The sequence below is a fragment of the Chroicocephalus ridibundus genome, chromosome 13 (assembly GCF_963924245.1).
Source record: "Chroicocephalus ridibundus chromosome 13, bChrRid1.1, whole genome shotgun sequence".
Taxonomy (NCBI): Eukaryota; Metazoa; Chordata; class Aves; order Charadriiformes; family Laridae; genus Chroicocephalus; species Chroicocephalus ridibundus.
Window position 1 is genome coordinate 3,051,201 of NC_086296.1, and position 27,699 is coordinate 3,078,899.

At 56.7% G+C, this 27,699-nt stretch overlaps 1 protein-coding gene across 2 annotated transcripts in view; it reads right to left on the reverse strand.

Annotated features, from left to right (window-relative positions):
- The window catches only part of MYO18B (myosin XVIIIB), an 80,728-nt gene that overhangs the window by 18,338 nt on the left and 34,691 nt on the right, over nucleotides 1-27,699 (reverse strand). For both annotated transcript variants that reach the window (XM_063350976.1, XM_063350975.1), the window contains exons 25-39: nucleotides 26,646-26,735; nucleotides 24,983-25,102; nucleotides 24,750-24,858; nucleotides 23,894-24,018; nucleotides 22,740-22,894; nucleotides 21,441-21,564; nucleotides 20,061-20,261; nucleotides 19,841-19,951; nucleotides 17,764-17,868; nucleotides 14,560-14,706; nucleotides 10,124-10,237; nucleotides 9,607-9,723; nucleotides 8,788-8,871; nucleotides 7,100-7,237; nucleotides 6,056-6,241 (exon numbers count right to left, since the gene is read on the reverse strand). In XM_063350976.1, coding sequence (XP_063207046.1) covers nucleotides 6,056-6,241; nucleotides 7,100-7,237; nucleotides 8,788-8,871; nucleotides 9,607-9,723; nucleotides 10,124-10,237; nucleotides 14,560-14,706; nucleotides 17,764-17,868; nucleotides 19,841-19,951; nucleotides 20,061-20,261; nucleotides 21,441-21,564; nucleotides 22,740-22,894; nucleotides 23,894-24,018; nucleotides 24,750-24,858; nucleotides 24,983-25,102; nucleotides 26,646-26,735 — 1,926 coding nt within the window. The remainder of the gene's footprint in view (nucleotides 1-6,055; nucleotides 6,242-7,099; nucleotides 7,238-8,787; nucleotides 8,872-9,606; nucleotides 9,724-10,123; nucleotides 10,238-14,559; nucleotides 14,707-17,763; nucleotides 17,869-19,840; nucleotides 19,952-20,060; nucleotides 20,262-21,440; nucleotides 21,565-22,739; nucleotides 22,895-23,893; nucleotides 24,019-24,749; nucleotides 24,859-24,982; nucleotides 25,103-26,645; nucleotides 26,736-27,699) is intronic.

The following is a 27,699-nucleotide window of genomic DNA, read 5'->3' on the forward strand; positions in this document are numbered from 1 at the left end:
CTCGCGGGAGGATGCTGCTGCACATCCATGCTGGAAAGACCCTGACAACATGAGTTACACTGCAAAAAAAAATTAATTCCTACTATGAGTGTCACAGCCAAGTGCTCAACAGTGGCCTGCCGGCCACCTTTCCCTGCATTTCATATGGCCCCCCCCAACCCGTCCTGTCCGTAGCCCCTGCAGCCCCCAGACCACCCGTCCCTCTCACGGCACCACCCGCTCTCACTGCGAGGACAGGCTGGAAAGGAAGGGGTTTGCTGCAAAGAGGAAATATCGCTGCCATTTGTGGGTACGCAGAGAAGAGAGAGACAAGGGGGAGGGGAGGGGGGTGAGGGCGCAGCCCCCGGCACCGCGGCACCCCGGGCTGTCACCCAGCAGGCAGCCAGCGCCGTGGCAGAAGAAAACAAGACAAGCGCGAGCTGCCGGCAAGGACAGGAGGAGACGTGGGCTGGCAGCTCCTGGGGGGGGGTCCCTGTTCCTTGGGGGGAGCTGCCACCCCGCTGTGTCCCTGTGCAAACAGCAGGAGAGACCCTGCTGCCCATCATCTCCCCCAGCATCGCTGGGGCATCACAGAATCATGGAATTGTCTCGGTTGGAAGGGACCTTTCAGATTATCGAGTCCAACCATCAACCTAACTCTGACAAAAGCCATCGCTAAACCGTATCTCTAAGCACTGTGTCTACATGTCTTTTAAATCCCCCCTGGGATGGTGCCTCAACCACTGCCCTGGGCAGCCTGTTCCAATGCTTGACATCCCTTTCAGTGAAGAAATTTTTCCTAATATCTAATCTAAACCTCCCCTGGCGCAACTTGAGGCCGTTTCCTCTTGTCCCATCGCCTGTTCCTTGGGAGCAGAGACCGACCCCCCCTGGCTGCCCCCTCCTTTCAGGGGGTTGTAGGGAGCGAGAAGGTCTCCCCTCAGCCCCCTTTTCTCCAGGCTGACCACCCCCAGCTCCCTCAGCCGCTCCTCACCAGACTCGTGCTCCAGACCCCTCACCAGCTCCGTTGCCCTTCCCTGGACCCGCTCCAGCCCCTCAGTGTCTTTCCTGTAGTGAGGGGCCCAAAACCGCCAACAGACTTTTCCAACAGCCAGAAAAAGATGCCCCAGCCCGTGGCATGGGGGGCACCAGCAGGCAGCCAGGGGCTCTCAGCCCACCTGGAAACAGGGGGAGAGGGGACACCTCAGCTGGCAGCTCCCCACCTCCTACCCCTGGTACCCCGCGTCTCTCCACAGCCTGGCTCTGCTTTCATTGCTTCGCTGGAAAAGGATTTACAAAACCTTTTTCTTAAGAGTTTCTTTTTCATCTAATTTTGTCTCAGAAGCATTTGAAGACAAGTTAAAAAGAGCTAAGCAAAAACAGTAGTGAAATAATTTATGGGACTATAAAGGATGCCACGGCAGGCACTGCAGAGCACCCAGCGCCACGGCCTCGTCGCCGTGTTTTATTTCTGTTTGTGGTTCTGCTGTCACAACATAACCTTTGCGAGCTCCCATCCACCTGAAGTGAAGTGTAATCTAATTAGCCCAGTTTGGATTGCCTCTATTTGAATAATTTAGCGTACACCTGCAGTATTCATCAATCATTATTAATTTTAATTGAGTAATTAACTCGCGGGTTTTCCGAAAGTTTGAAGTGACAAAATTCCCGCGGTTGCAGTCTCAAGTGAGACGGGGCCGAGCGGCTCTTTCTGCGCTGGCAAACACCAGTGTCACCAGTAAGTGGTGTGAGCAGCCACCAGTGCCGATGCTTTCCTGAAGAACTGACTTCTTCAATGGCAAACCAGAAATCACACGCCTGCTCTCCAACAGGCCTAATTAGCACATATATACGGGCGAGTTTTCACTCCTGGCTCCTCCATCACCCAACCTCACCTCTAAGGACTGGCTCCCTTTGATGGTAATTGTCCTTACGCTTAGCCAAAGTCATTAGTTTTTAAAGAAAGGCTCAGGAGCAGGCGGTGCTGGGGCCAGGGGGCTGCGGAGACATCAGAGGGTTTGGCTGGGACCCTGCTGGGAGCTGTGGATTTGCCTGGGTGGGAGCGCGGCATTCCCAGCTGGAGGCACAAACAGCTCCCGCTTCGCTTCTCAAGTTCACTGAAAGCACCAAAAAAAAAAAAAAATATCTTTAAAGCTTGCAAAAGAAAAAAAAAATAAAATAAAAAAATCATAGCCATCAGGCTGTAATGTGCTACAACGCGCTGGATCGCGTGGCGATAACAGGGCTGCGTTACAAAGGAGATTTGCCATCAGAAAAAAAGGGTTATTTACACCATGACTCTCATCTTTTTTTTTCTAAAAAAAAAAAAAAAAAGTGTGAAGAATATCTTCACACCTGCACTTCAGTTGTCAGTAAAAATAGTTAATTATTATGCTGATGAATTTCACAGCTTCTTTAAAGAAACCTGATTTTAAGACAGCGCCCGCACGCCCCCCACGGCGTGCCACAGCGGCGGGGGACTTGGCGGGGGGTGTTGGTGGAGCTGCCTGTTGGTGCAGGGGGGCTGGAGGAGACGCAGCGAGCCTGTCTGGCTCCCCAGCACGCGTCCCTGCCGGCTGGGCCTTCATCCCAGCAGGATCAGCCCCTGCTTTTCCCTGGGCATCCCAGCAAAGAGCCGGCGCAGCCCAGGCGGGTGGGAAGCACCCGGCTCTGCAGGGCAGGAGGGACCCCAGAGCCCCCATCCCAGCTTTCTCCCGTGAAATCCAAGCTGTACAGGCAGTTCAGTCATCGGCAGCACAGCCGTAGGTACCCCTCTTACAGAAACGTGAGCTTCTTTAAGCTTTTTAGTTATTGCTTGGCACATACTGGAAGAATTACTGCCTAAAAAGTGAATTAGTCCATCCTGGCTTGTTAGTAGCTTGCATCTCCCCCCTCTGCCGCAGCAAATCCACAGGTAAGGAGGGAGATGCTCTGCCAGAAGCTCTGTGAAAACAGCTCCATAAAAGCAAGGCACGGGACAGGGTTCTCGTACAGCATCTCTGCCCTCGCTCCTGCCCAGTGCTTCCAGTGATGGCTGTGGGCACCCAAAGCAGCTGAGACCAAGCCTCTTGCAAGTCTCCCCTGATGCTCGTGGTGGACCACCGACCCTTATCCAGCATCATCTCCAGAGCACCGAAGCCCGGAGCTGTGCCCAGCGCCATCCTGCCCTAACAGCAGCCTCAGGAGTCCCAGCCGCAGCGACGGCAGCTCATTTCCCTACACATCCCGGCTCCCTCCTTCCCTGCACCACCCCGGGGGACTCTCACATCAGGACAAGCACAAACGTGCGTGCATACACGACGAACGAAGACACCAGGGCTTCTTTTTAAGCTCCCCGGGATGGCCTCTCAGTTGGAAATCCATCTCTCGCTTCTCGCTATGACTCAGTTTCTGCCGTGGCCCGAGGAGACCAGGCGGCCGGGTCTTGCCTGTCAAGCTCTGGGTGTCAGCACAGCAGCTGCGAAACACGGAGCTGTTGCCGGCTGGGATCCAGGTTTTATTGGAAGAGGAACTACAGCTCCATGGAGGAAATCCAGCACATGCAACCGGAGCAAAGACAAAGACAACCAGGGCCAGGCACTAACCCCACCGTTAGAAAACATGCCTCCCTCGCTGTGATGGCGCCGGGCCTGGAAAGCGTTCAAACCCCATTCTTCTTACAAAATTCATAAGGCAGAGCCATCTGCCTGGCAGCCAGCTCTCCAGCTCCCATCCCTGCTTCTCGCTGGATTTTCCCTGCTGCCTGTGCATGGCATGAGTCTGCTTCCGAGGGAGGGATGAAAATAGCTGTCCTGAGCCTGGCTGAAGGTGCGGGGACAGCGGGACGGGCTTTTCAAATTTCTTCACCACTGACAAATACGAGCTGCGAGAATAAAATAACTTATATACAGGCACCAGCTCGTGGGACCCCAGGAAACAAGACGGGATTTCTAACCCAATCTGTACAATGAAGTTGTCCCTTCAACGCATCGCTTAAACCCTGACGGTGCGTGGCAAGTCCACAACCCCGCGACTGTTTATTTGAATAAATTAAAAAAAATTTTTTTAGGTGCAGACCATGACTTAAGTAATGTTAAGTGAATAATTCATGCAGTATTTATAATTGATGGGGGATTTAACAGGAGCAGAGCTGTAAGTGGCTTTCTATTAACTATTGATGCTCTCCGCCAGCCGCTCGACAAGCGCGGCTGGGCTCTGCGATCACAGCTCTCCCGTGATGTTTTATTTAAGCGCTGTTAAGAGAACACACAGTCTGGGAGGACGCCTCTGCTCCCGGGGAACACCGCCGCAGCCCCTGGCTCCCGAGGCGGCTGCCCCACGGTGGGCTCAGGGACCCCCGGTTCCCACGGGGAACCGGCCTCCGTGTGCCGGCGGGAAGAAACCGGGGGCTGGTGGGATGTCCCCGGGGGGAGCTCACCCACCACGGGGCTTGCCTGGCTCCTTCCTCCTGCCCCCGCTGCCAGATAACCCCAAATATTTCGGGGTCTGGATAAATCTAGACCCTTAGGTATTGTCTTAGGAGTTTGTCTGTTTATGGGGTTTTGTGTTTTATTCCAGGGAGGCGCCTCTAAAATGCCTTCCAGACTTCTGTGCAAACTTCATTTGTGAGAACGGAAGACGACCAAGTGTCTTGCTACACCCATCATTCACATCCCCATATGAAACATTCAAAAAGCTTCTAAAAATATAGGCACCAATACAAAAATACAGCCAAAAGAACCCACCCGTATCCTAACAGACAGCGCATCTGTGCTCCAAAACATCGCGTTTCTAACAAAGCTGCAATAAATACACAGTTATCATAGCAAATGAAGCTGTGTCTCGCTCGGCACCCGCAGGGAAAACAGCAGGATCCGGCCCTGAGGTGGGCTGCTGCTAGCCCAGTGGGCAACCCGGGGAGCCGCCCAGCATGCCCGGGGCTGGCGGGCACACAGGGTGCGACCAGCAAAGCATCTGGGTTCAAAATCTCATTATTCCGATGAGCATCGATGGCTGCACGACTCGTTTTGTGCCCGGGGAAGGGTGTCCCGGCTGCCAGAGCTGTACGTGGGCACGTAGGATTCGGGCCGGCAGAGCAAGGACAAAGCCTGTTCACGGCACAGGCAGGGGCTGGGGAATAATTCACACCAAAGCACCATTCCCTTCAGAAAGGCTGGCAGCCTCAGGGCGAAATAAACGCTGAAATCTCCTTGATTGTTAAATAAAAGATTATTGATAAAATAACTGCTTCTAATGTGGCTGTGCTGCCAGCAGAAATGCAATATCTTTCAATTACTGCTGGGAAGCAAGGCTTGCCTTTTGTTTACTGGGGAAAAAAAAACAAACCCAAACATGAAAAGAGATGCTCGCAGAGGACTGTGAAACGAAGGTGAATCTATTTTTGTCGTACTCCAAATCCGGTTGGGGCTTTGGGCGCGCAGAGTGGGTTGGATGCTTGTCGGTGCCATCCGACACGTCGCCGTGCCACGGAGGGGGTTATTTGGCAAAGCCAGGAGCACCGCGAGGAGCTGGCGCTTGGGCTGAGCCCCGGCACCCCGAGCCATGCGTCTGGCGTTTGGCACATGGTGGGGCTGGCAGGGGGACGGGGGCATTTTCCCCTGTGCCTCGGTCCTGCTGCGGTTCTGCCCGACCCGAGGAAACCCAGCACAAGGAGGTGCTGGAATGACCTGAGCAACTTCTCAGCATTTCTTAGAGATCTTAGGTCTCCTTCCTGGACCACAATGCCCAGGCTGCCAGCCCAGCTACGGAGAAACAAAACGCGAGGTGCCTCCGTAACGGCTTCGGTTCAATGGTTTGGGGGTGTGGAGGGATGCGAAGCAATTCACGGCCCCTCCAAGTGCTCCCCGGCTCCACTTGCCAAAGCCAAGCCCGACACCCCGACATTAGGAAGACCCAGGGCAGCCATGGGGGACAAGCCTGGGAAACACGGCTTACCCGTGTGGGGGCGAGCTAACAGCAAATTGGCCACCTCCATCTCCAAACACAGAGCACAACGCAGAAAAGTACTTTTCCAGGATCCTCAGACCAATAAAACCCACAGCAAACTGCCCTCCCCATGCCCCTGGGGGCTCCTTACCAGCTCCACGCGCCGGCGGCTGGACTCCAGCTCCCTCTGCACCAGCTCGTCCATGTCCGCCTTCATCTCCTCCATCCTCCTCTGGTAGTACCTGGTGCTCTCCTTCTCCCGCGCCTCCGACTCGGCTGCCTTCTCCAGCTCCTCGCCCATCTTTATGATGCTGTCTCGCAGGCGCAGCACCAGCACCTGGGGAGGAGGGTGCGAGGTGAAGCCAGGGAGGTGGAGGTGAGGAGTCGCGAAGGTCTCCACGAGCATCAAGCCACGTGGAGAGCCCTCCCTCCCCAACACAGGAATGGTCACTATTATCATTATCGAGCATCGCCCTAGATTAACGGTTGGACTTGATGATCTTAACGGCCTTTTCCAACTTAAAAATTCTCTAAGTGGCGGCCGCTGTCTGCAGCGGGTGCGGACCCCAGTGACCCCAGTCCACCCCTGTGCCCAGCTCTGCTCCCACCACCGCAGGCGGTGCCATCCCTCATGGCCATGCCGCGTCCCCCAGGGCTTCCACGGAGCCGGTGGCTGCTTTGGGGGCACAAGAGCATTTTCCTTTACCCCTGGGCTGGGCTCATTCAGGCAGCACTACTTCGGGAAGAAGTGACAGTAAAAACATATTCCGGGGCCGCCAGCAGACATGCTGATTAATGGGGACCGTGAAATATTGCGATCGAGCCTGCTGTCCTGGCTTCTGGATGATGCCAGACCAGAGGGATTCCTGTCGGAGAGGTGCTGTGATGGATGTGCTGAGCCGTCAGCACACGCCGTGCTCTGTGCCCAGGGGCACGGACCGTATATTCCTCCAGGTGTTTATAGCACTGGGCCCAATCAACACCGCAGGGAAGAGTGTAGAGATAACGGCAGTGGCATGAACCCTATGGACTGTCCACAAGCACAGGAGAGGTGGCCAAAGACCCCACCTGTCCCTCCCCACCCCTTCCCGGGTGCTTCTCCCCCCAGGAAGGCATCGCTGCGCCTGCCTTTTGCAGACAAGCTGCATCTCCCCGGGGCTCCGTGTCCCCTCTGCGAGAGGGGAAGAGCTGGTACCTCAAAGCGCTTCATCTGCACGGCCTGGAAGTCCAGCTGGCTCTCCAGGTCGCGGATGCGGGCTTCCTGCCGGCTGACGATGGAGCGCTCGGGCGGGCACTGCTCCAGGCGGGCTGCTCTCGCCTGCGCTGCCTGCAGCTGGGCGAGGACGGGCTGCATTAGCACCTCCCCGGCCCCCAACCCAGGCAAACACCTCCCGGTCCCTTTCCCAGATCCCCCACCAGTCCCTCGCCTTGGTGTGACGGGCACCGAGGACCTTTCATGGCTCCTGAGGTGACGGGACACCCGGGAAAAGCATGGCTTTCTGCTTCCTGAAGGATTCCCTGCTGTTAATACCCCACTGTAAATGCATGACACAAACATGTGTTTTTTGAACGAAAAACATGCTGACAAGACAACACGTGTCTGGGTCTCTTTTGCTTTTCTCCTTCTCACGAACTCTTTGAGGACAGCAGGCGCAAAAATTCACGATTTACCCCTGTATGGAAAGCTGCCTGGACTAAGTTTTCCTTCAGCCATTACACCGAGATCTCCAAAGCGAACTGCCCTTTTAGTGATCCCAGTACTAGTTTGGTTCAGATTTTGTATTTGACCTAGAACTACGGGAATTTGTCTTCTTTTTATCTGGCCTATCTCTAAAGCACCACCCGCTCCGCCCCAGAGGGAGCGAGTCCTGCTTCTGATTCCTGGGCAGCTTAGCTACGCTCCAATAAAGCACTTAAGTTAATGGGATTACTCATGTGTTTAAAATGAAATCCATGCACTCCAGGAGGGTTGGTGCAGCCGCAGAGGCGAGACGATGCAGAACCTACCGGTACCCACCCCAGGGTCAGCCCCATCCCAGCCGCCGCACCAGCAGCTCAGGAAGGGAGGAGGGAGAAGTGGGACTCTCCATCCCAAGATTCTGGCCAGGGAAAGCCTTCTCCAGCCCCAGGCAGAGCCCGCAGCCCACCCTGGCCCCATCCTGCCCATAGGGTGAGGGCTGTGGGCACGGCGCAGGCAAACAGTGGCTTCTGCACTGTGCTGCTCTGGGAGGCAGGCGCATCCCATGAGGAAGAGGAGAGGATCCTGCACAGAGCCATGCTGGGAGGGCTGGAGCCCCTCTGCTATGGGGACAGGCTGAGGGAGCTGGGGAGGTTCAGCCTGGAGAAGAGAAGGCTCCGCAGAGACCTTCCAGCCCCTTCCAGTCCCTAAAGGGGCTCCAGGAGAGATGGGGAGGGACTCTGGATCAGGGAGGGGAGCCATGGGACGAGGGGGGAACGGTTTTAAACTGGAAGAGGGGAGATTTAGATGAGATCTCAGGAAGAAATTCTCTGCTGTGAGGGGGGTGAGCCCCTGGCCCAGGTTGCCCAGAGAAGCTGTGGCTGCCCCATCCCTGGAGGGGTTCAAGGCCAGGTTGGACGGGGCTTGGAGCAGCCTGGGCTGGTGGGAGGTGTCCCTGCCCAGGGCAGAGGGTGGCACTGGGTGGTTTCTAAGGTCCCTTCCCACCCAAACCATTCTGTGATTCCACAAACACATTAAAAAGGAGAAATGGTTTTGTACCACCAAGTATAGGGACTTGATCTGATTTTAGACAAGAACATGGCACCCATGACCGGCACCGGTGACGTGCCGGGCACAGATGTCAGAGGACACCTGGGTGGCTCTCACTCCTCTGCTCTGGGTGCTACGGGCTGGGGAGGAATTACCTTCTCCTGAAGGCTCTGCTTTTCTTTCTTCACATCCTCCACCTGCGTCTGCAGCTCCCGGATCTGAGCGATGTCTGTTGCCGACTGCGGATAGAGAAAGCGCAGCCGTGGGAGCAGACCCGAGGGCTCGGAGCAGAGGGCACATGCCGTGAGGAGCGTGGTGCCAAAGGCTGGCTCATGCCCGCATCTCCTACCACCGAAACAGCGAGCCACTCCTGCACAGGACTGAAGGAGCTTATTTCTCCTGACTGCACGCAACTTTCCTGATTTTCAAAACAAATATTTGCGGATCGGGACAGAAACCATGATGTCAAGGTCATTTCTGTCCTCAGGGTCATTCCAGACACAGATTCCTTGTTCTGTAAGGGGCACCAGACTGAGAATTGTCAGTCTCGCCAGCCTACCCCTGCTCCACTGGGAGCCTTGGCGTCCCTCAGCTCCAGGTACGATCCTTTGGGAGAGCTTGCCTTAGTCTGGATATTGCGCAGAAAGCCCCAGGGCTGTCTGTCAGCACTTTTTAAGCTCTGCTTGATAAAACAGTGAAAGAAAGAATGGAAAAGGATCCTGCCAGGGATGCTATAGGATTTCCCAACTATTGAAACTAAAGCCAAGACACCTCTTGAAACACGACTCTGAACTCTGGGTGAGAGGAACTGGAGCTGTGAGCCCTTCCTCCCATCACAGCATCTGCTTCCTGGGGTCCCCAGGCTGCTGTGCGCCGATGGGGACTGCCGTTTGCCCCCAGCCAGGCTGCAGGGTGTTCCAAGCACCCTCAAGGGAAGGGGGATGCTCCCCAGCCTCCACTGCCCCGGCTCCTACCTGGGCAATCAGAGCCTTGTGCTTCGCCATGAGCTCGTTCAGGTCTTCCTGGTCCTCGTCGATGCGTTTCAGGAGGTCGGCTCTCTCGTGCTGCAGCTGGTACAGCTGCTCGTCCACCTGCGGGAGGACCCACGGGGACACTGGCTCACGCATCCCACGGGGGACCCGTGGCACAGCACCGCCTGCACCGCAGCATCCTTGGGGACACACTGCCACCAGCCTCCGACCCCGCTCTTGCACCAGGAGAGGCAAAGGGAGCTCCCGTGTATCCACAGAGGGGGACTACGGGATGCTGCACCCTTTGACTATCCATTGCTGCCCCCTTATCCATCCATTACGCCACCCGGGGGCTGTTGTTCCCAAAGAGCCCGGGGTGGTTTACTAAATATGCTGGGTGATTTAGTAAACATGCTGCTTATTGCTGAACTAGTAAAAAAGGTGATTATTGCCACCAAACACCAGGAGGTAAGACCGCGCTGCTGCCCTCCCACCCCCAGCCCCGGCTGTGTCTCCGCACCAGGGTCTTGTTTCTGCTGAGGGTCTCCAGCTCCGTGTGCAAGTTCTCCAGCTCCAGGGCCGCCGTCTGCTGGGACCTCTGGGCCTCTGCGCACTTTGCTTCGCTCTCTTCCAACTGGGAAAAATTGAGGGAGATGATAATTAAAGGAGCGGCTGGGTGCCTGCGGAAACCACGTGCTGGTTACGCCGTTGCCCGCGTTGCACAGCCGCGGCTACTTACACTTCACCCCCGGAGCGTTTTCCCCTGCTAATGCACAGGGAAAGTCAACTTTTTAAAATCCGTGCTGCTCTCCAGCCCGTCTGCTGCTGGTTTGCAGTGAAAAGGGCTTTCGTGGCAGCTCCTGGCACTCCTTACCATGGATCCTAACGCCACCGACCGTCCTGCTGAGAGCTGAAGCAACCGCCTCGAGCTGCACATCCACCCTTGGCACTGCCGTGGTGAGGCAGAGCCGGGATCATTAATTTGCAAAATTATGTGAATTACATGTAATTCCTGATTAGAGCAATTCATGATTCGGAGTTTGCAAATGGGCTTTTCATGTGGCACAAATTGCATTTGCAAATACACATGAAATACCACATTTATAAATGCTGATCTGCTCTGGGTTTTTATAGCTCAGCCGTTAAGACGACAATGATCTTAAATGGGCTGCAAACATCTGGAAGATGCAGCGTCATCCCGAAACCTCACACCGCCAGGACGGAGGAGTTTACGTAGGCTGTACCTGAACATCCAGTTCCTTCCCTTCCTCGCTCGGGTTTTTTCTTTTCTTCATGAAAAAGAAAACTAACCCTCTCCGCTTGCTGCTCATTTCCTCTGCCCGGTGCCCAGTCCCCCGCAGAGGATGGGGAGCCACGGGATGGGGAGCTGCACACCATGGTGAGAGTTTGAGCAGTTTAGGCTATTTTCTCAGGGTGTGCTCATCGTTTTTTTTACTTTCTCCCTCACAAAAAAAAGGGGGATTACAAAGTACTGTAACCGGAGCAATCCTCGGCTCATTTCCCTCAACCGGTTGGGGTGATTGAGACCTATTTTGGAAAAGCTGAGCAGGTAAAAGGGTGCCTACACGAAAGCTGGGGAGGGACCTTTTACAAGGGCATGTAGTGACAGGACGAGGGGTAATGGCTTCAAACTGAAAGAGGGGGGATTTAGATGAGATCTCAGGAAGAAATTCTCTGCTGTGAGGGTGGTGAGCCCCTGGCCCAGGTGGCCCAGAGAAGCTGTGGCTGCCCCATCCCTGGAGGGGTTCAAGGGCAGGTTGGACGGGGCTTGGAGCAACCTGGGCTGGTGGGAGGTGTCCCTGCCCAGGGCAGGGGGTGGCAGTGGGTGATCTTTAAGGTCCCTTCAACCCAAACCGTTCTGTGATTCTATGATTCACAGAGGGCGACCAAACGCTGCCACTGCAGCCAGCAGCAACAGAAACCTTTTCCCCCTCCATCCCAGGGCCAGAGCAATGGCCTTTCTGGTGCACATGGAAACGCCTGAGGGTTGTGATCTTCAGCCTCCACGTTCCTTCCTAAATTGCATCCCCCATTTTTAACTACTTCGATGAGAAAATCAGACAGAGAACATGTCCTCCATTGCCACGAGGCGCAACGCCAACGGTTCCCAACGCCAACAGCTCCCACCAGCAACTTCAGCAAAAACTCTGGAAGCAAACACGCATCTGCTCCGAGACACCGACATCTCACCACCGAGGATGGGACGATGGCTGGTCTCTGCCTCCTGGGACCACCATTTCCATCTCTGAGCCCTTCTGCCACCTCTTCACAAACCAAGAAACGGATGGGAAGAAATAGCCCTGAACATCGCTGGGTGTACAGCTACAGTGTCAGCCAGAAGCTGCTCACCATGGGAAATATAAAGGGCTGGCATGGAGACATTTAGCAGTTTGATTCCTGCAAAACTGTTATTTAAAATCCCGTTCCTGTCTCCAGACTCAGCCTGTGTTGAGGGATTGTCTGGCCGGTCTATTCATACATCTGCAGAGCCGCTCTCACAGCCATACGCGCCGTGTTCCTCTTTCTTCCACCAGCTGAAAAATAGCCTTTGTGTTTCGCATAAAGCTGGGGCAGCCGTTACTGAAATGACCTGAGCGATAGCTGCTGAGAGACGTTAAAGATACCAGTATCTTAAGGGGGCCTACAAGAAAGCTGGGGAGGGACTTTTTAGGATGTCGGGTAATGGTAGGACTAGAGGGAATGGATTAAAACTAGAGATGGGTCGATTCAGACTGGACGTTAGGAAGAAGTTCTTCACCATGAGGGTGGTGAGACACTGGAACAGGTTGCCCAGAGAGGTGGTGGAAGCCCCATCCCTGGAAGTTTTTAAGGCCAGGCTGGATGGGGCTCTGAGCAACCTGATCTAGTGGGGGGTGTCCCTGCCCATGGCAGGGGGGTTGGAACTAGATGATCCTTGAGGTCCCTTCCAACCCTGACAATTCTATGATTCTAAGAAAGATGCCAATCGGTCCGACTGCTGGGTTTATGGCCGAGGGCTTTTCCACCTGCCCAGCTTTGGGCTCCTCCAGAAGCAACCCCGTCCATGACCAACCCCTGGAACTGGCCTTTCCCCTGCCATAATTATGCTAAAACTCCATAGTTTAATGAGAGAGAAAGACACCTCCAGGTCCTCTCATTAAACACCAGCTTCCATTTCACTTCGCGTAATGGAATTTTCCCACTTGGGAAGAATAAATTGAAATCCCCCCCCAAAATGCATAATGTATGAACTTCTGAACAACGTTAGTTTGCTGCGCTACACCATCTGTTAAATACCTGCGTAAAATGGATGCTTCAGCCTTATTAAGAAACAATGCTATATTTCTAGCCATATGGATTTTGATTAACGGAAATGTAGCATTTTAGCATAGTTTTTATTCTTGTGGAGGTTTGTGGGCTGGTGGTAGGATGTATTGACTTTTGAGAAAGTCGTCACGAATGCCATTAGAAATCGTTTACATTTAAAGGACGGCATAATCATGAGGCATTTTTAACGCACGCAGAGTCTCGGTGTTGGGGGTGCAGCAAAAACTCAATATCCCCAATATTAAGGCTTTCTGCTCTCCTTTCTCCAAAGTGTGAAGCAGCCGGGCAGAGGCCACCCAGTGATGGAGCCGGGGATGGACCCTATGGCCCTGCAGCCACAGGCAAGACAAAGCGACCTCCTGCACGATCCTGCCTCTCTGCGGGGACTGAGCGGCTCGGGGAACAAGGTGCTATTCCCCTAGCAAGACGTGGCTGGATGCCACGGGGACGGCCACGCTCCCCGGGCAGAGCGAGTGTCCCGGCATCGCCACTCGGTCCCTGGGAGCGGGACGTGGAAGGGATCCCTCAGCATCAGCAGCGAGCTCCGGCGCAAGGAGGATGATGCAAGGCAGGGGCTGTGCATCATCAGCCCCTAGTGGGATTCAGGGAATTACTGAGGGATTAATTGTTAGATGTGGCATTACAGCATTAGCCTAAAAATGCTTAAGAAAGAACTCACGAGTGCGAAAAATGGCCATTCCTGCTGCCTGCCCTGGCCATGGCCATGCCCTGGCTGTCCAGGTGAGTGGCACATGAGCACGGACATGAGTATGGGCACGGGGATGGGCACGGACACTCCATCGGCCACGTCAGGCCCAGCTCACCTTCCCCTTCTCCCTCGGCGCAGGTGGGAACAGCTGCTGCTCACAGATGTTATTTATGCAGAACTATTATCTCAATTATATCTCTATGTCGTTGGAATCGCTCATGCCTCCCCATTAGTCTGTTTCCAGGGGAAATGTACAGTACGGATTAATTACTGAGGGGTTTCGGAGGACCGGCATTGTTAGCATAAACCTGGCGCTCAGCATGGCGGGATGCAGGTGCACGGCCAGCCTTGGGGACAGACTGGTCCGTGCCACCCCTGTCCCATGGTGGGACACCCCGAGCTCACCCCGGGGGCAGAGGCCACCCCTGGCCAGCGGCACGGTGGCCACGTACATGCAGCCGCTCGCTGGGTCGCTCAGTGCCGGCTGTGAACACAGCACGTCTGCGCTAAAACTATGACAAACCCACTGCGATCTCTGCCCCTGCCTTACAGCATCCCTACGACAACGCCTCCCGCACCCAGCGCCGCTGGAGCTCCTTATTAGACAGAGAGAAAACGCGCCGAACAGAAGGTAATTAACAGGGCTACGGAGAAAAAAAAAAAGGGGGGGGGGAAATACTTAACCACTGTTGGCTTAATTACAGAGAAGTGCTCCTGACGAGGAGACCCTCATCAGAGCAAGAGGCGCTTCTCACCCTGGCCTGGGCAGCACGATGCTTGCCCAGCGCAGGGTCACCGCTTGCCCCGCGCACAACTAAAACCAGGAGATCTGCAAATATTCCTCGCCGCTTCCCCTCGGCCGAGGCGGAGGGTGATTCTCCGCGAGGGAGGGAGATGCCTGCTCGTCCCAAGGCACCCACCTGCTTGCGCAGCCGCTCCAGCTCCTGGGCGCTGGCGCCGGGCTCCCCGGGGGTGGCCAGCAGCAGCTGCAGGTCGGCGAGCAGGGCACGCGTCCGCCGCAGGTCCCGCCGCAGACGCTTCTCCACGTCGAAGTCGCGGTGGCCGATCTGGGGAAGGGAGAAGGGAAGAGGGGTGGTCCTGAGCCCTGCCGCCCCGCAAAACCTCCCTGAGACCTTCCCGTCCCACACCAAGGCATTCCCCACAAAATGAAACCTCTAAAACCCACCAATTCGGACACATTTTGGTAATGCTGAAGTCATGAATCAAGAAGATATTAAATATGTATGTATGGATAGTGCAATTTTCCCTCTTTGTTGAAGAAAAATAATTTAACAGTTAAATAAAAGGGAGAAAATAAATTGCGTTAACTTCAAAACTGGCAGATCCCACCAAAACACCACATTTTTTCCCCACCAGAAAGCTGTTCCTCTGAAAACACTAGCCCACCCCTGGTCCCACCAGCCACGTGCCTGCCCAGCAAGCCACCCCTGTGGCCAGAGGGAGAGCGTGGCCACACGAGCCCGGGGCAGAGGCTGGCAGTGCAGGTCCCCAGGGCCACAGCACCCTGTCCTTGAGGCCACCAGGCATCGTCACCCCCCTGGGAAACCATCCTGGCCGAGGGGTCGGGGCAGAGAAGGGCAGACCCAGAAGATGCGAGTCCAGTGCCTGTGCTGAGAGCTGGCACAGAAAATGTAAAAATCATTGCATGAAAGAAAAAAAAAAAAAAAAAAAAGCCAGAAAAACCCTCTGCCCCCCTGGGGAAAAGGAGTGACGAAGGCAGGAGAAAGTCAGCCCAAAGGCGAAAGAGAAAAAAACGCGAAAGGCTGATGAGGAAAGCTTCATTAGGAGTTATTTACACATCTCTAATGCAAAGCATCTGGAGTCCCCGTCAGCCGCGGAGGGACGTAACCGATGCTGCCGCCTTCAGTGGGGGAAGCAGCGATCCCTGGTGCCTCAATCCCCAGCAGCGCTGGCGGAAAATAACTGCCGGGTGACTTTGGAGGCTCGTACCCGGGCAGTGTGGTGTCACCTCACCCCCCTGAAGCCTTTCAAAGAAGGCCAAGGTGTTAAGGAAGCACCCTAAAAACCCACCCGTCCACGCTTCCCCCTCAAGCTGAGAGCAACCATGGTTACGAGGATAAAAGCATTAGAGAAATGCCAAATAAACAGCGACATGGTTTCAGTGCTTGATTTCAGACTAATTGAAGCATAAGAGCATTTTTCCATTTAGTCTGTTTTCCACGGCTCTTCTTGTTTCAAACCCGGCCTCCGATTCTCTGTTCACTGGCTAAAATTAATTGTGCAGATTTGACCTTGTAACCTGTTTTAGAGCTGGCCGGCATTCGCTGGAACCAGAAATCGTTGGCATCTCCATTTCCTTAATTAGTTTTCTGGGTTGGCTTTTTTTTTTTTTTCCCCCCCTTTTTTTAATAAACTGCTGTGAAGCACACTGCCCGCTGTAAATCAGACAGCGCTTATAACAGCGCTGCAGCGCGGCAGATTTGCTGCTGTCCCTGCCATCCCTACGGACTGGATCTTGGACACCCATCAGCATCATTTTTCCCGTAGCTCGGGGTCTGCCCGCCACCACCGAGGATGGGTTTTGTACCGTAACTGGAAGCAGCGGGTGCGGCAGCCACCGCCGCCTCCTCCCACCATTGCTTTTTAAGTGACAAAGCCAGGATTTAATTTAATAACCGGTTTCAAGGTTGTATTTTGCATACGCTACAGCAATACCCGGGCATGCTATGCCGTCACCCCTTCCTCTCTTGGCAGGGGACAGGGGCAGCACGGGCAGCGCCTGGGGACAGCCCAGAGAAGGAGAAGGTGCCCTTCCTCGAGAGCGCCCCGAGCTTTGCTCCGTGCATCTTCTGCCTCCTCATCCATCTTAGTTCTCCTCCACCGAACAAGAGGGACGCGTTGGACTGAGCGGCAGTTATAACAATACCCTGCTTTTATACAGCAAGATTTATTCTGACAGTTCCCAAAACATTTTACAAGCCAGGAGCTGGGGGGCCGTTATGGATAAGCCTCGTCAGACCATTTTGTGTCTACTTGAAATATCCCCACCATTTCAGTGTTGCAACACTCCCAGATTCATCCCGTTTAATGACCACTTGCAATTGCCAGGGCCGGCGAAATGGCGAAATCCAGCCGGCTTGTGCCAATGGCTGGAGGATGCGCTGCTTAATTACCGCAGCTCCAGATCATCAGCTTCTCCTCTCCTGTGTGTGTAAGGTGAGTTGCAACGCGACAGGGGCTGGGCAAGGGCGGTTGGGAGGCATCGGCACAAACCCAGCTTTGCTGCGCTCCGGGGAGCCCGGGGACGGAGCCCGGGGATGCAGCAGCACCGAGATGGCAGCTCTGAACATGCCGAGCTGATACCGTCCCTCAGCCCTGGCAGCACCGTGGCCCCAGGCAAAGACCAGGAAGGACCCTTCTTTGTCACCAGAGCTCCTCCAGCAGGAGCTGGTGCATGAGGCAGCTCTGGGCCTGGCCGCTCGGCGATGCTAAGTGATGCCCGAGACGATAAACGCCATTCAATGAGGCTGCGTTCAGCCCCTCGCCTTCTAATTTAACAGGGAGCAGCTGTGTGTGCTTTTCCCATTACGTGCGCTTCAATCACTGCCACAGACACATTAGAGAGCGAAAAAGGATTTGTTCAACAAATGTGTCTGGGACAGAATTCCTCTGCAAAGAGCAGAATCAGATAAACTGCTGTTCTGGGCAGTTGGAGCCGCTCCAGCATTAGTCCTGATTTGTTTGACTCATGAAAACACCAGCAGAAAGCGGATCCCTCCCCCTGCTTGGATAATTCTCCTGTAAGAAAGCGAACAGTTCCCCTCTGTGGGTCCTTAGTGGGACTGGCCGTCTCCTACGCGATTCCCGCGGTCCCGACACCCTGCTGGCACCCAGTGCCTGCTGTGGCGCACGCCGCTGCTCTGACGGGTGCTGTTTGGAAGAGGCGAGGGATGGAGGGCATCACAGCACGTGCGTGAAGAATCAAGCTGCTGCCCCGTCCACACGCGTGCATGCATTCCCACTCCCGTTTTGAGCCAGGGCATGGCCAACGAAGCAGCTTGGCTGGCCAGGAGGTAGCAGCAAGGAGAGCGGAGCATGCTTCTCCCCGCTGGAAGCCCCCGGGGCGGGCACCGTCCTCTTACCTGCTCGCACAAGGTGCCGATGAGCCCTTCCAGGTCCTGCTTCTCGTGCAGCACCATCTGCTTCTCCTCGTACTCCTGTTCCAGCTGCATCTCCAGCTGCCGGAGCTGTGTGCGGGAGACAACCCCAGCCACGCTCAGAGCCTGGCCACCCCTTGCCAAAGCCCCACACCCCAGCGGGGCACGGCCACCGCCGCCGTGGGGACCCGCGTGGCCGGGCAGCCCCTGGGAGAGGGCACACACCGAAGCCTCCCATCACCGCAGGCGGTGCTGGGGACCGGCACCGGGCCACGTCCCCCAGAGCCCCTGGTACCCCTCAGGCAGTGCAACTGCTCTGGGCACCGCTCCAGAGGAGCGAGGGTTAGCAGTCTGGGGGTCTGCAGGATTTTTTGGGACACAAGGGGCTGTTTGAGCCACCCTGCCTGCAAGGCACGCTCAGATGTCCCCAAGGGCTGTCCCTGCAGCTCTGGAGCAGTAACACGGGGCCTTCAGCCGAGCTAAAAGAGGGGTCAGCTCTAATCCCTCCAGGTTTCCTCAAGGCATCCCATGACCACAAGCCAGGCAGGTAGCACACTTCTCACTCCAGCTCCCCACCAGCGAGGAGGTGGCAGTGGCCTCGCAGGGCAGAGCGTGCCGTAAAGGCAGGATTTGTGCTGTTCCTGGGAGCAAGCAGAGCCTCGGAGCCAGCACTGAGAGCAGGAGCCTGCATCCCTCTGCCTATGCCTCTGCTCAAGCATCGCCATCCCACAGCGCTGCAGCAACGGCGAGTGCTTTGCAGGAGGGAGCCGGGCCCGGGGCAGCATTGCAGAGCTCAGCCGTGCAGCTGTGAGAGGTCCAGCGAGTCCAGCTGGGGGTGGCCGTGGTGGAAACGCGTTAACAAAGCAAACCAGCCCATTTCATGGCCCGCTCCTCCCCTTGCAAGCAGCTGCGCGGCTGTGCCCGCAGGAGCGGACGTGCCAGGCTGTGACCTTGGCACAGCTCCCCGGAGCCCTCCCTGCCCCTGCCGCCTCCTGCATCGCCAGCCGCTGCTCAGAAACAGGGTTTAAAAAGGGAACGGGAGCAGGCTGCTAAATATCGACTGCTCTCCAGAGTGTCTCTGCCATTTACTCATTTGGAAAATAATACTCAGGCCACGCCGGGTGAGGGAGAGAAAGGATGAACAACACCCCGTCAGCCGAGAGTGGCCACAAGGCACTGCGTCTCCTTTAGCGATGCTGGCAGTACCTTGCTCGCTGCGCAGGGCAATTAAAGAGAGAGAGAGAGGTTCCGAAGGGCAGGGAGGACCCCGGGAGGACCCCTGAGCCATGTGTCCTTGCGACCAGCCTGGAGCTTTGGCAAAAAATAGCTGGTGGGGAGGGGGAGAGAGCAGCACTGAGCTGCTGCTGCACCATCCATCAGAAGGGCAGCACCCCGGTGGGAAACAACGGTGTTTGCGCCCGGCGGCAGCCCCCTGAGGCACACAGTCCCTTGCGGCTTAGGGCACGACTACGTGCCGACAGGAGCAGGAGCAGAGATTGCCTTGTTTGCCTTTCCACTTGTCCCGCCTTCCTAAAATAGCACATGCAAAGCCCCACCAACCGCTTCATTAAGCCTCAGCAATGTTAATTCACTATCGACAGCCAGGTATGCCCCGGGCTTAATAGGAACTGGCTGCTACCACGCGGCCCCGCAGCCCTGAATCCAACACTCCGAGGATTTCGAAGAAATTGGAATTTGTGTTTGCATGCCGCCGATCTCACAGCCTTGTTGAAAGGCTATTTTCTGTTCATTATCATTGAGTACAAAGCCCTGGCTGGCTGGCGATGGTGCCCTTGGCGTGATGCTCGTGTTATCGGGAGCACCGTGCCCATGTGCGGCATCACACATGGCTCTCACACGCCATCAACAGCCTCTCCAGGGACTCGTGACTGACCCAGACCCTGATTTTGCACCCCAGGGCTGCGACCGGGGCTCATGCTGGGCCAGTGGTGGGGAGGCAGCGCTTCCCAGGGAGGAAGGTCCCCCAGGAATGCATCCTCCTCCTCTGCACTGTGGACAGAGGGAGCACCCAGCCTCATCCCTCCACCCAGCGCCAACCTACCCTCTTCTGGCAGGACTGCCGCACGTCCTCCAGCTCCTCGTCCTTGTCCTCCAGCTCCTTCTGGTGGATCTGCTTCATCCGCTCTATCTCCAGCTCCAGCCTCTGGTGGAGCTGCAAGACAAATGCACGGCGGTTACATACAACCCCGGTGGGACGATGAAGGGACAGGGATGAACATCCCCGGCACCCCCGGCCCCAGCACTGGTCAGGGCTGCGTTACCTGCTCCAGGTGATCGACGGCGGCCGTTTGCCGCTCCAGCTCTTTCCGCTGCTCGGCAGCGCTGGCCTCCAGGTCCCAGAGCTGCTTCCTGAGCGCGGGCACGGCGCGGGCATCCAGGGCGCTGGGGGTGCTCAGCTCCTGCACCCGGCCGGCCAGCAGAGACGCCCGCTGCCCCAGGCTGGCCACCTCCGCCTCCTTCTGCTGCTCGGCAGAGACAGAGCGGCAGGTCAGCAGCCGAACCCCAGACCAGGGAGAGGGGGCTCGTACAAGCACCCTGCACTTAAAACCCCAACTGTTTCCAACAGCATGATCAGAAACACCCCAGAGCAGCAGCAGGCAGCGGTCAGCCCTCTCCCTGCACCAGCTGCCCCGTCCCCACCATGAGCCCCGGGCAATCCTTTCCCTTTCGGTTTCCATAGAATCACAGAATGGTTTTGGGTAGGAAGGGACCTTAAAGGCCACCCAGTGCCACCCCCTGCCCTGGGCAGGGACACCTCCCACCAGCCCAGGTTGCTCCAAGCCCCGTCCAACCTGGCCTTGAACCCCTCCAGGGACGGGGCAGCCACAGCTTCTCTGGGCAACCTGGGCCAGGGGCTCACCGCCCTCACAGCAAAGAATTTCTTCCTGAGATCTCATCTAAATCTCCCCTCTTCCAGTTTAAAACCATTCCCCCCTCATCCCATGGCTCCCCTCCCTGATCCAGAGTCCCTCCCCAGCTTTCCTGGAGCCCCTTTAGGGACTGGAAGGGGCTCTAAGGTCTCCCCGGAGCCTTCTCTTCTCCAGGCTGAACCCCCCCAGCTCTCTCAGCCTGTCCCACAGCAGAGGGGCTCCAGCCCTCCCAGCATCTCCATGGTTTCCTCTGGACCCACTCCAACAGGTCACTCACTCCTGACCTCACCTTCTTCTCCCCACGGGCTGTCCCCCCGCAGGGGTTCCCCGCAGCCCCTGTTGCCTGGAGGGGGGGCTGGTAGCAACCTTTTGGCTTCCCCCCAGCCCCAGCACGCCGTGCCCAGCCGCTGGGGGGGGTCTGCAGGCACCCAGTGCAGCGGCATCATCCCACAGGGACACATCCCTGCGCTTTCTTGCGGGTAGAGGCATGAAGAAGAGCACGAGTGACTCCAGTGAAAGTGACAGTGGGCCTAATTCGCTAAGCCATGGGCCGGGTATCACCCGTAAAAAGTGACAGCCTTCCTTCTGGCAGAGGATAATTCTATTTAAACACATCAGGCATATCCTAGAACTGCGCTAAAAGAAATTGGAATCAAGTTGCCGGGTTTGTGCCTGATTGCCTCCGCTATAATTGCAAAGATAATGGCTTGGCTCGGAGAGCTGCTCCCGAAACTGGATATAATGCAGCGAAGTGGGATGTTTTCCTCGTACCTCTAAGCTCTGCCGAAGTTTACCCATCTCCCATCGGATGCTGGTGTTCTCCTGCGACACTTTTTCACGGAGGCTCTTCTCAAAGGCAGACTCCCCCAGCGCCTGGGCTAACTGCAGGTCAAACCTGGAGGGGGAAACCCCCGTTACCCCCTCCCGAGCAGGGCTGCGAGGGCGGCGCGGCTGCCTCCCGGCCGGCAGGGACACAGCAAGCCGCTTCTCCGGGCACTGGACTTGCCCAAGTGCTTTTGAGAGGACAAAAAAAAAACCCCAAACCCCGAAGCCTCTAATCTGCAAAGTGCTGCCATCATTTTGTGAATCCCTAATTACTCGGCACGAGTGCCAGCCGCAGACGGCGGGGAGCAGCAGCGATGTGCACACAGGCGATCGCCAAAAGCAGGGTGCAAAAAAACTGCTGCGAAAGGCTGCTACAGACCCAAAATACTCCCAAAATGTGCCTGTGCGCGGGCAGCAGCCCTCTGCCCCCCATCACGGCAGGCAGCAGCCCTCTGCCCCTGCCACCACAGGCAGCCCTGTCCCCGGGGCTGGCCACGACCAAAACCTGAGGGTTTGGTTTCAGCTCAGGAAGCGTCGTCGCTTCGAAGCAATAATCCTGGGAGCTTCTCAGCATCTTCATATCTCCGGGCGAGACCAAGCCCCAGCCCACAGTCAGGGTCTCGGCACAGGCAAGCAGGGAACACCGGCAACGAAGCGTAAATTAAAAGAAATTATAAAGAAAGGGGTTGATTTCCCAGGTTTTCTGTGCCTGCTTAGTCTTGGTATCCTATTTTGGGGCGGAAAACCTATTTCCTTCACCAAACAGTAGCGTTAAAATATTTTCTTCATGGGTGCCAAGAGCAGCGTTAAAACACTGGGGATCATTTCTCAGCTACAGGGCTCCTCTCCTCCCCAGCAGGTGCCCAGTTTGCCAGCAGCGCTCCCAGCGCGGGCACGTCTGTGCCGAGGGCACGCCGAAGCCTGGGACACGCCAGCACGAGGGTGCCCTCGCGCCCAGCAACGCGGGAGCCAGCATGCTATCCCGGTCCCCACCGTGCCACCGAGCATTGCACTGGGAATGGTTTCTACTATGGCAGCGTGTTACAGTCACGCAGCGACGGGATGTGAAAATAACCTCCCGGCTCGGTGCAACCTCCGGCAGTGGAAGTCGATGAAAATAGCAGCCCTTCCAGGAACTCCTCACCCAAAGCCACCTCAAGCATCCCTGTGCCCTGCCCTCCCGCTCCCAGGCGCATCCCCCAGCCCTCCCAGGAGCATCCCCCAGCCCTCTCCCGCCAGCCTTACTTCTTCTGCCTCTTCTCCAGCTCGTGGCTGCGGCTCTGCTGGCTCTCGGCGAGCACCCGCGCGTCCTCCAGCTCGCAGGCCAGCCGCCTGCACCGCCGCCGCAGCTGCTGGGACGCCTTCTTGGCTGCCTCGCAGGCTGCCTGCACCTCGCCGAGCTGCGGGCAGAGGCGACGGTGAGGGGCCGGGGGGGACCCTACAGCACCCTGCAGCTGCTCCTTGCCCACTGCTCAGCCCCACTCTTCTTCCCAGGGATGCTCCACCCAGAGATCTTTCACCAAACAAGGATAAATATTAGATGCCCTGACTCCTCACGCTCTGGGTACCCTCCTGGGTGCCCGCAGCATCCCAGCCCTCCTGCCGAGCCAGTGGAGCTGCCCTGGGAAGGGGGAATCCTGATCCCATTCCTCTGCTAAAGGCAGCACCTGGACCCAGGGGCTGCATCCCCCAGGGAGCTGCGTCGTGTTCGGGGCAAAGAGCCAATGCAGAGCTCTTGCCAGCCAGAGAAGGGAGTCATTAAGGAATGACTTTAAATAAGCAAAACTTTGCATTAATGAAGCCTGTAATTCCAGACTAAGTGTCTGAAAGCAAACGGGCTGTTTTGCTTTACCCAAGCTCCTACGGCTGGGCTGCTTTTCTTATTACTTTCTAATGTACCATGAATAATATTCATTTCTTTATTTTATCCTTATGGGAAGTAACCTGACTCCCTAACTGGCTTCTTCCCTCCTCATGGCAAAGCTCAGGAACTGCCGGCTCTTTACATTAGCAGCCCTTTGTGGGACAGATGGTGCAAGCACAACCCCGTCCAGTACCCAAAAGCCAGATCAACACCAAGACCCACCACTGGGTCCCTCTCCACCCTGCAGCTTCCCACCCCCTGCTCACGCTCACGCTTGACCAAGGTTCAACTTTGCCATGCAAAAGTGGCTTTTTAAGCTTGTAGGAAGTTTTGGGGTATTTATTCTTAAACCAGCAAAAACCACTTGGTTTCTCCTGGTCAATGGGAGCATCAGCAGCAAGCGGCTGCATTTCCGAGTCTCAGTCCTTTGCCTGTCCTGGGAGCGAGGAGAGGACAACTGGCTCCAGTGGCATCCCCACTCCTCAGCATGACCCTGGGGAGTCCCTGTCCCCTCCCTTGGGCCAGCAGTGCTCACCTTCTGCTCGAGCCCCGTCCTGGCACCCAGCTCGGACTCCAGCCGCTCCTCCAGCTGCACCAGCCGCTTCCGCAGGAAGGCGATCTCCGTCTGCGCGCAGTCGAAGCGCACTTGCCACTCGTCCTCTGCGAACGGAGAGACCCGGGGGCACTGGGTGGGTGCTCAGGCCTGACCAGCCCGAGTGGCCGAGCAGGGGTCGGATGGGCAGGTGCACAACGGCACCGCAGCTCCCGTATGGCGTGAATGCCAGCTCCGAGCTCGGAGGGCGCAGATCTGCTTTGTGCACCCAGGGTGCCCCAGCTCGCACAGCACATGTGCCTTAGGCAAAGCGTGCATGCTCATCCCATCCCAGACCACCCCGTCCCACCCCATCCCATCCCAAACCACCTCAGCCCATCCCATCCCATCCCACCTCATCCCATCCTATCCCAAACCACCTCATCCCATCCCATCCCTCCCCATCCCATCCCATCCCACTTGTGTCCAAGCAGCCCCCTCATCACGCCAAAACATGCTTCAAACACACTCGGAGCTGCCGGGAGCGCCAGGCAGTGCCACCAAGTGCCACCAAGTGCCAGCAGCACCCTTAGGCAGAATCCCTGCCTGCATCCCCAGCCTCCTGCGAGAGCCAGAGCCGTGTGCGACCGAGCCGTCGCTGCCAGCTCCCGCCGGGTGAGCAATGCAGAATGGCGGGGTGCCAAAAACACCCTGGGGTGGCCAGGGGCTGGGGGAGCAGCACTGCTTAAGGGGGGCAAAGCTTGCCCATTGCAAGAGGCTTTGCTGGGACAGTCATGCTGGTCCCACAGGTCAGGCTGGATGCCCAGAACATGCATCGCCCCCGAAGGGACGCCCCTACCTCCTCCAGAGCCACTGATCTTCATCTCACGCAACTGAACCAGCTGCTGTGCCTCTTCCAGCTGCTTTTCTACCGACTCCAGTTTCTTCTGCACTTGGTCGTGTTTGCTCTGGGGAAACCCGGGGATGGAAAGGAGCAGCTCTACCTGGCTCCATGGCACTCGGGTCCAGCACAGTTGTGCCGAGAGCATGGCATTGCCACCGGCACGGCCCGACAGCTCAGGGCTCTCCTACCTGCAGCTCCTGCAGCTCGCGGGCACCCCGCAGCCTCTCTGCCCGCTCCCCGTCCAGGACCTGGCAGGCGACGTCGCCCTTGTACCGCTCATCCGACAGCTCCGTCGTCAGGTCAATGATCTGGCGGGGGGGCAACAGGGAGTCAGGCTGGGCATCACCGCGCATGGCGGCTTGGGACCCAGCCATCCCGCATTGACCTGAGTGTCCTCACTGCTCTCCTTTGGCACCTGCCTGTGCTTAGGGGATGCGGTAAGCGCACGCCGCCACCGACCAGTGCCACCAGTGGGAACCCAGGCTCCCACTGGCAGTGCCCAGCAAAGAGCAACCGCTGCAGGGTCCCCTGGCTGCACCCCTCGCACGGCTGCCTGTGCGCCGCAGGCAGGGCTCATCAGGCTTCTGCACCCTTCTACATGATTAGCTTTAAGTTTCATTTGAAACGACAGGCAGGTGAATGAAGGGGGGAACTATTAATCCAGAGAATTAATTCCACTTTGCACAAAGCAGAGGCTGAGCGAGGGGCTGCAGAGGCGGCAGGGCCAGCAGGAACCCGCAGGCTTCCAGTGCTGCTTTTCCTCTGCCTGACAGCATTTTAAAGCACTTCCCATCTTGTGGGTGCCCTCCACAAGGTCTTCCGGAGGTCCAACAAGTTTGACTCCATAGGTTTTCTTTCCCTGGAGAGTTGGCATTTTTCCTGGGTCTGTCCTGAGGCTTTAGCCTCGCTCAGCTGTCCCAGCCTCGCGGGTGCAATTTCATTTTCAACACGGAGCTTCAGCTAAATCATCTTTAACTGCTTCCCATGGAGAAGGGGGTCCCCGGCCCTCGGGGCTGTTGGTACCGTTAACCAGAGGTGCAGTGTTTCACCTAGACCACAGCTCCGCAGCCTGGTGAGCCAGGAAAACCCAGGGTAATTATAGCAAACTTGGGAGCTCCTTCTCCTCACGGTGCTTAACAAAACCCAGCCGCAATCGCTGCATCCGAGGGGGGACCCCATACGGGACCGACGTCCAACCAGGGATGCGCGTGGTCCCCAACACGCCTCCAAGTCCCTGCCAACACGGGGCTGAGTTGCTGCCCCGGCAGCTGCTACTCTCCGGGCACTGCGGGGACGTGCTCGGAGCCAGGGGACAGGCAGGACGCTTCCGTGCGCTCTCTCCCCAGTATTAGCATTCGTCCCATTAAACTAAGTCACTTCTGGTGTCTGCAGAGGTCGGCGAGCCTGCTGCCCTGAGAGCGTAATGAGAACATGATACATCTGTCTGTAATTTCCCATTCTAATTACACCCTTTTGTCAGCGGAAAGGATGACATTCGCTTTTCAGCCTCGTACGCTGCGCCAGTGGCAGCACGAGGTGACATCTGTCCTTGCCGGAGGGGACATGAGGCTTTCCCTGGGGACAACCCCTCCCCGGAACAGCCCATTCCCAGGGTGTCTGGGCTGGGTGCAGACCCCGGGGGGTCCCATTGCTCTGGCCGGCGGGATCCCACCCAGCGGGGAACCTGCAGCGATGCTGGCCCTGGGTGCTGCAGCCCCTCTGGGTCCCGCAGAGAGACCCACCTCTGGTTCTGGTCACCTGCTCCCGCTCTAATGTACTCGGTGGTCATATTTATCCCGATATGGCTTAATTTCCAACTCCGCCAAGCGGGGCTTTTCTGGGGGGCTCTACCTTGCTCTCCAGCTTCTCTGCGGTCTGCCTGAGCTCGCTGCACGCCTGCTCGGATTTTTCCAGCTTCCTTCTCAGCGCCGCCAGCTCCTCCTAGGGAAGATTGCACAACAACACACACGGAGAGCTCCAGCATCCTCAGTTTATTTATGAAAATCTCATTTTCTGTTAAAAATAAGCGGGAGAGACATAGCTGCCTTATTAATAAAATTTACTGGGCAACTTTGAAGGCTGCTCACCGCAAATCGCCGGGACTACCGCTCCTGACACGAATTTCATTGGAGGGAATGTCAGCTTTGGTGTACGTACAGAGCACATTTTATGAGAAAGAAGCAAAGCTCAAAAGCCCGGGATGAACAGCCAAACGTCTGAATTTTGCTCATGGAGCGTTCCCGGGGCCCTGGCAGGCTATCACAGAGCGGTGGCAAAGGCACGTTGTTTTCTGTGATTCTCTTTCAGGCAGCCTGACTGGAACCGCAGAAAGCGCTGCTCGGTGCAGCCTTGTCCTGCTTTGATGTCCAACGCTGAACAGAAGCAGAACGTGCCGAGTTGTGATAAAAACAGAGGTTAACGGGTGATGGGGCCTGATGGATCCCAGGCGGGTTTGGAGAGAGAAACAGAGGCTTGGGCAGCTTTTATTTCATCTGAACCAGCCTGAAAACATCTTGTTAAAACCTCACTAAGGCAAGAGGAGGAGCAGGAACACCAAGGAAGATGGGCTAAGAATGTAGTGCAGACCTCCGACGGTGCAGAGGGGCAAAAGGTGCCTTTCCCGGGTCAGCGAATGCCCATTAACGTCTCCCATCACCAGCGGCAGCTCAGGTGGAAGGCGGTACGGTACGGCTCTGCTGACAGCACAGAGCAGAGTCCCCTGTGTCAAGGATGTGTTTGGCTGCTCGTCACCCATTGTCCCACAGACTGATGTGGGGCATCCATCCCCAGGGGGCTCAGCTCAGCCTACCCAGCCCCAGCAAGCTCATGGGGGGCATGGGGAGAGCAGTGGGGCAGCCATGGCCCGGGGATGGGGCTTCGGCTTTGGCTGCGGGGACGTGGTGCA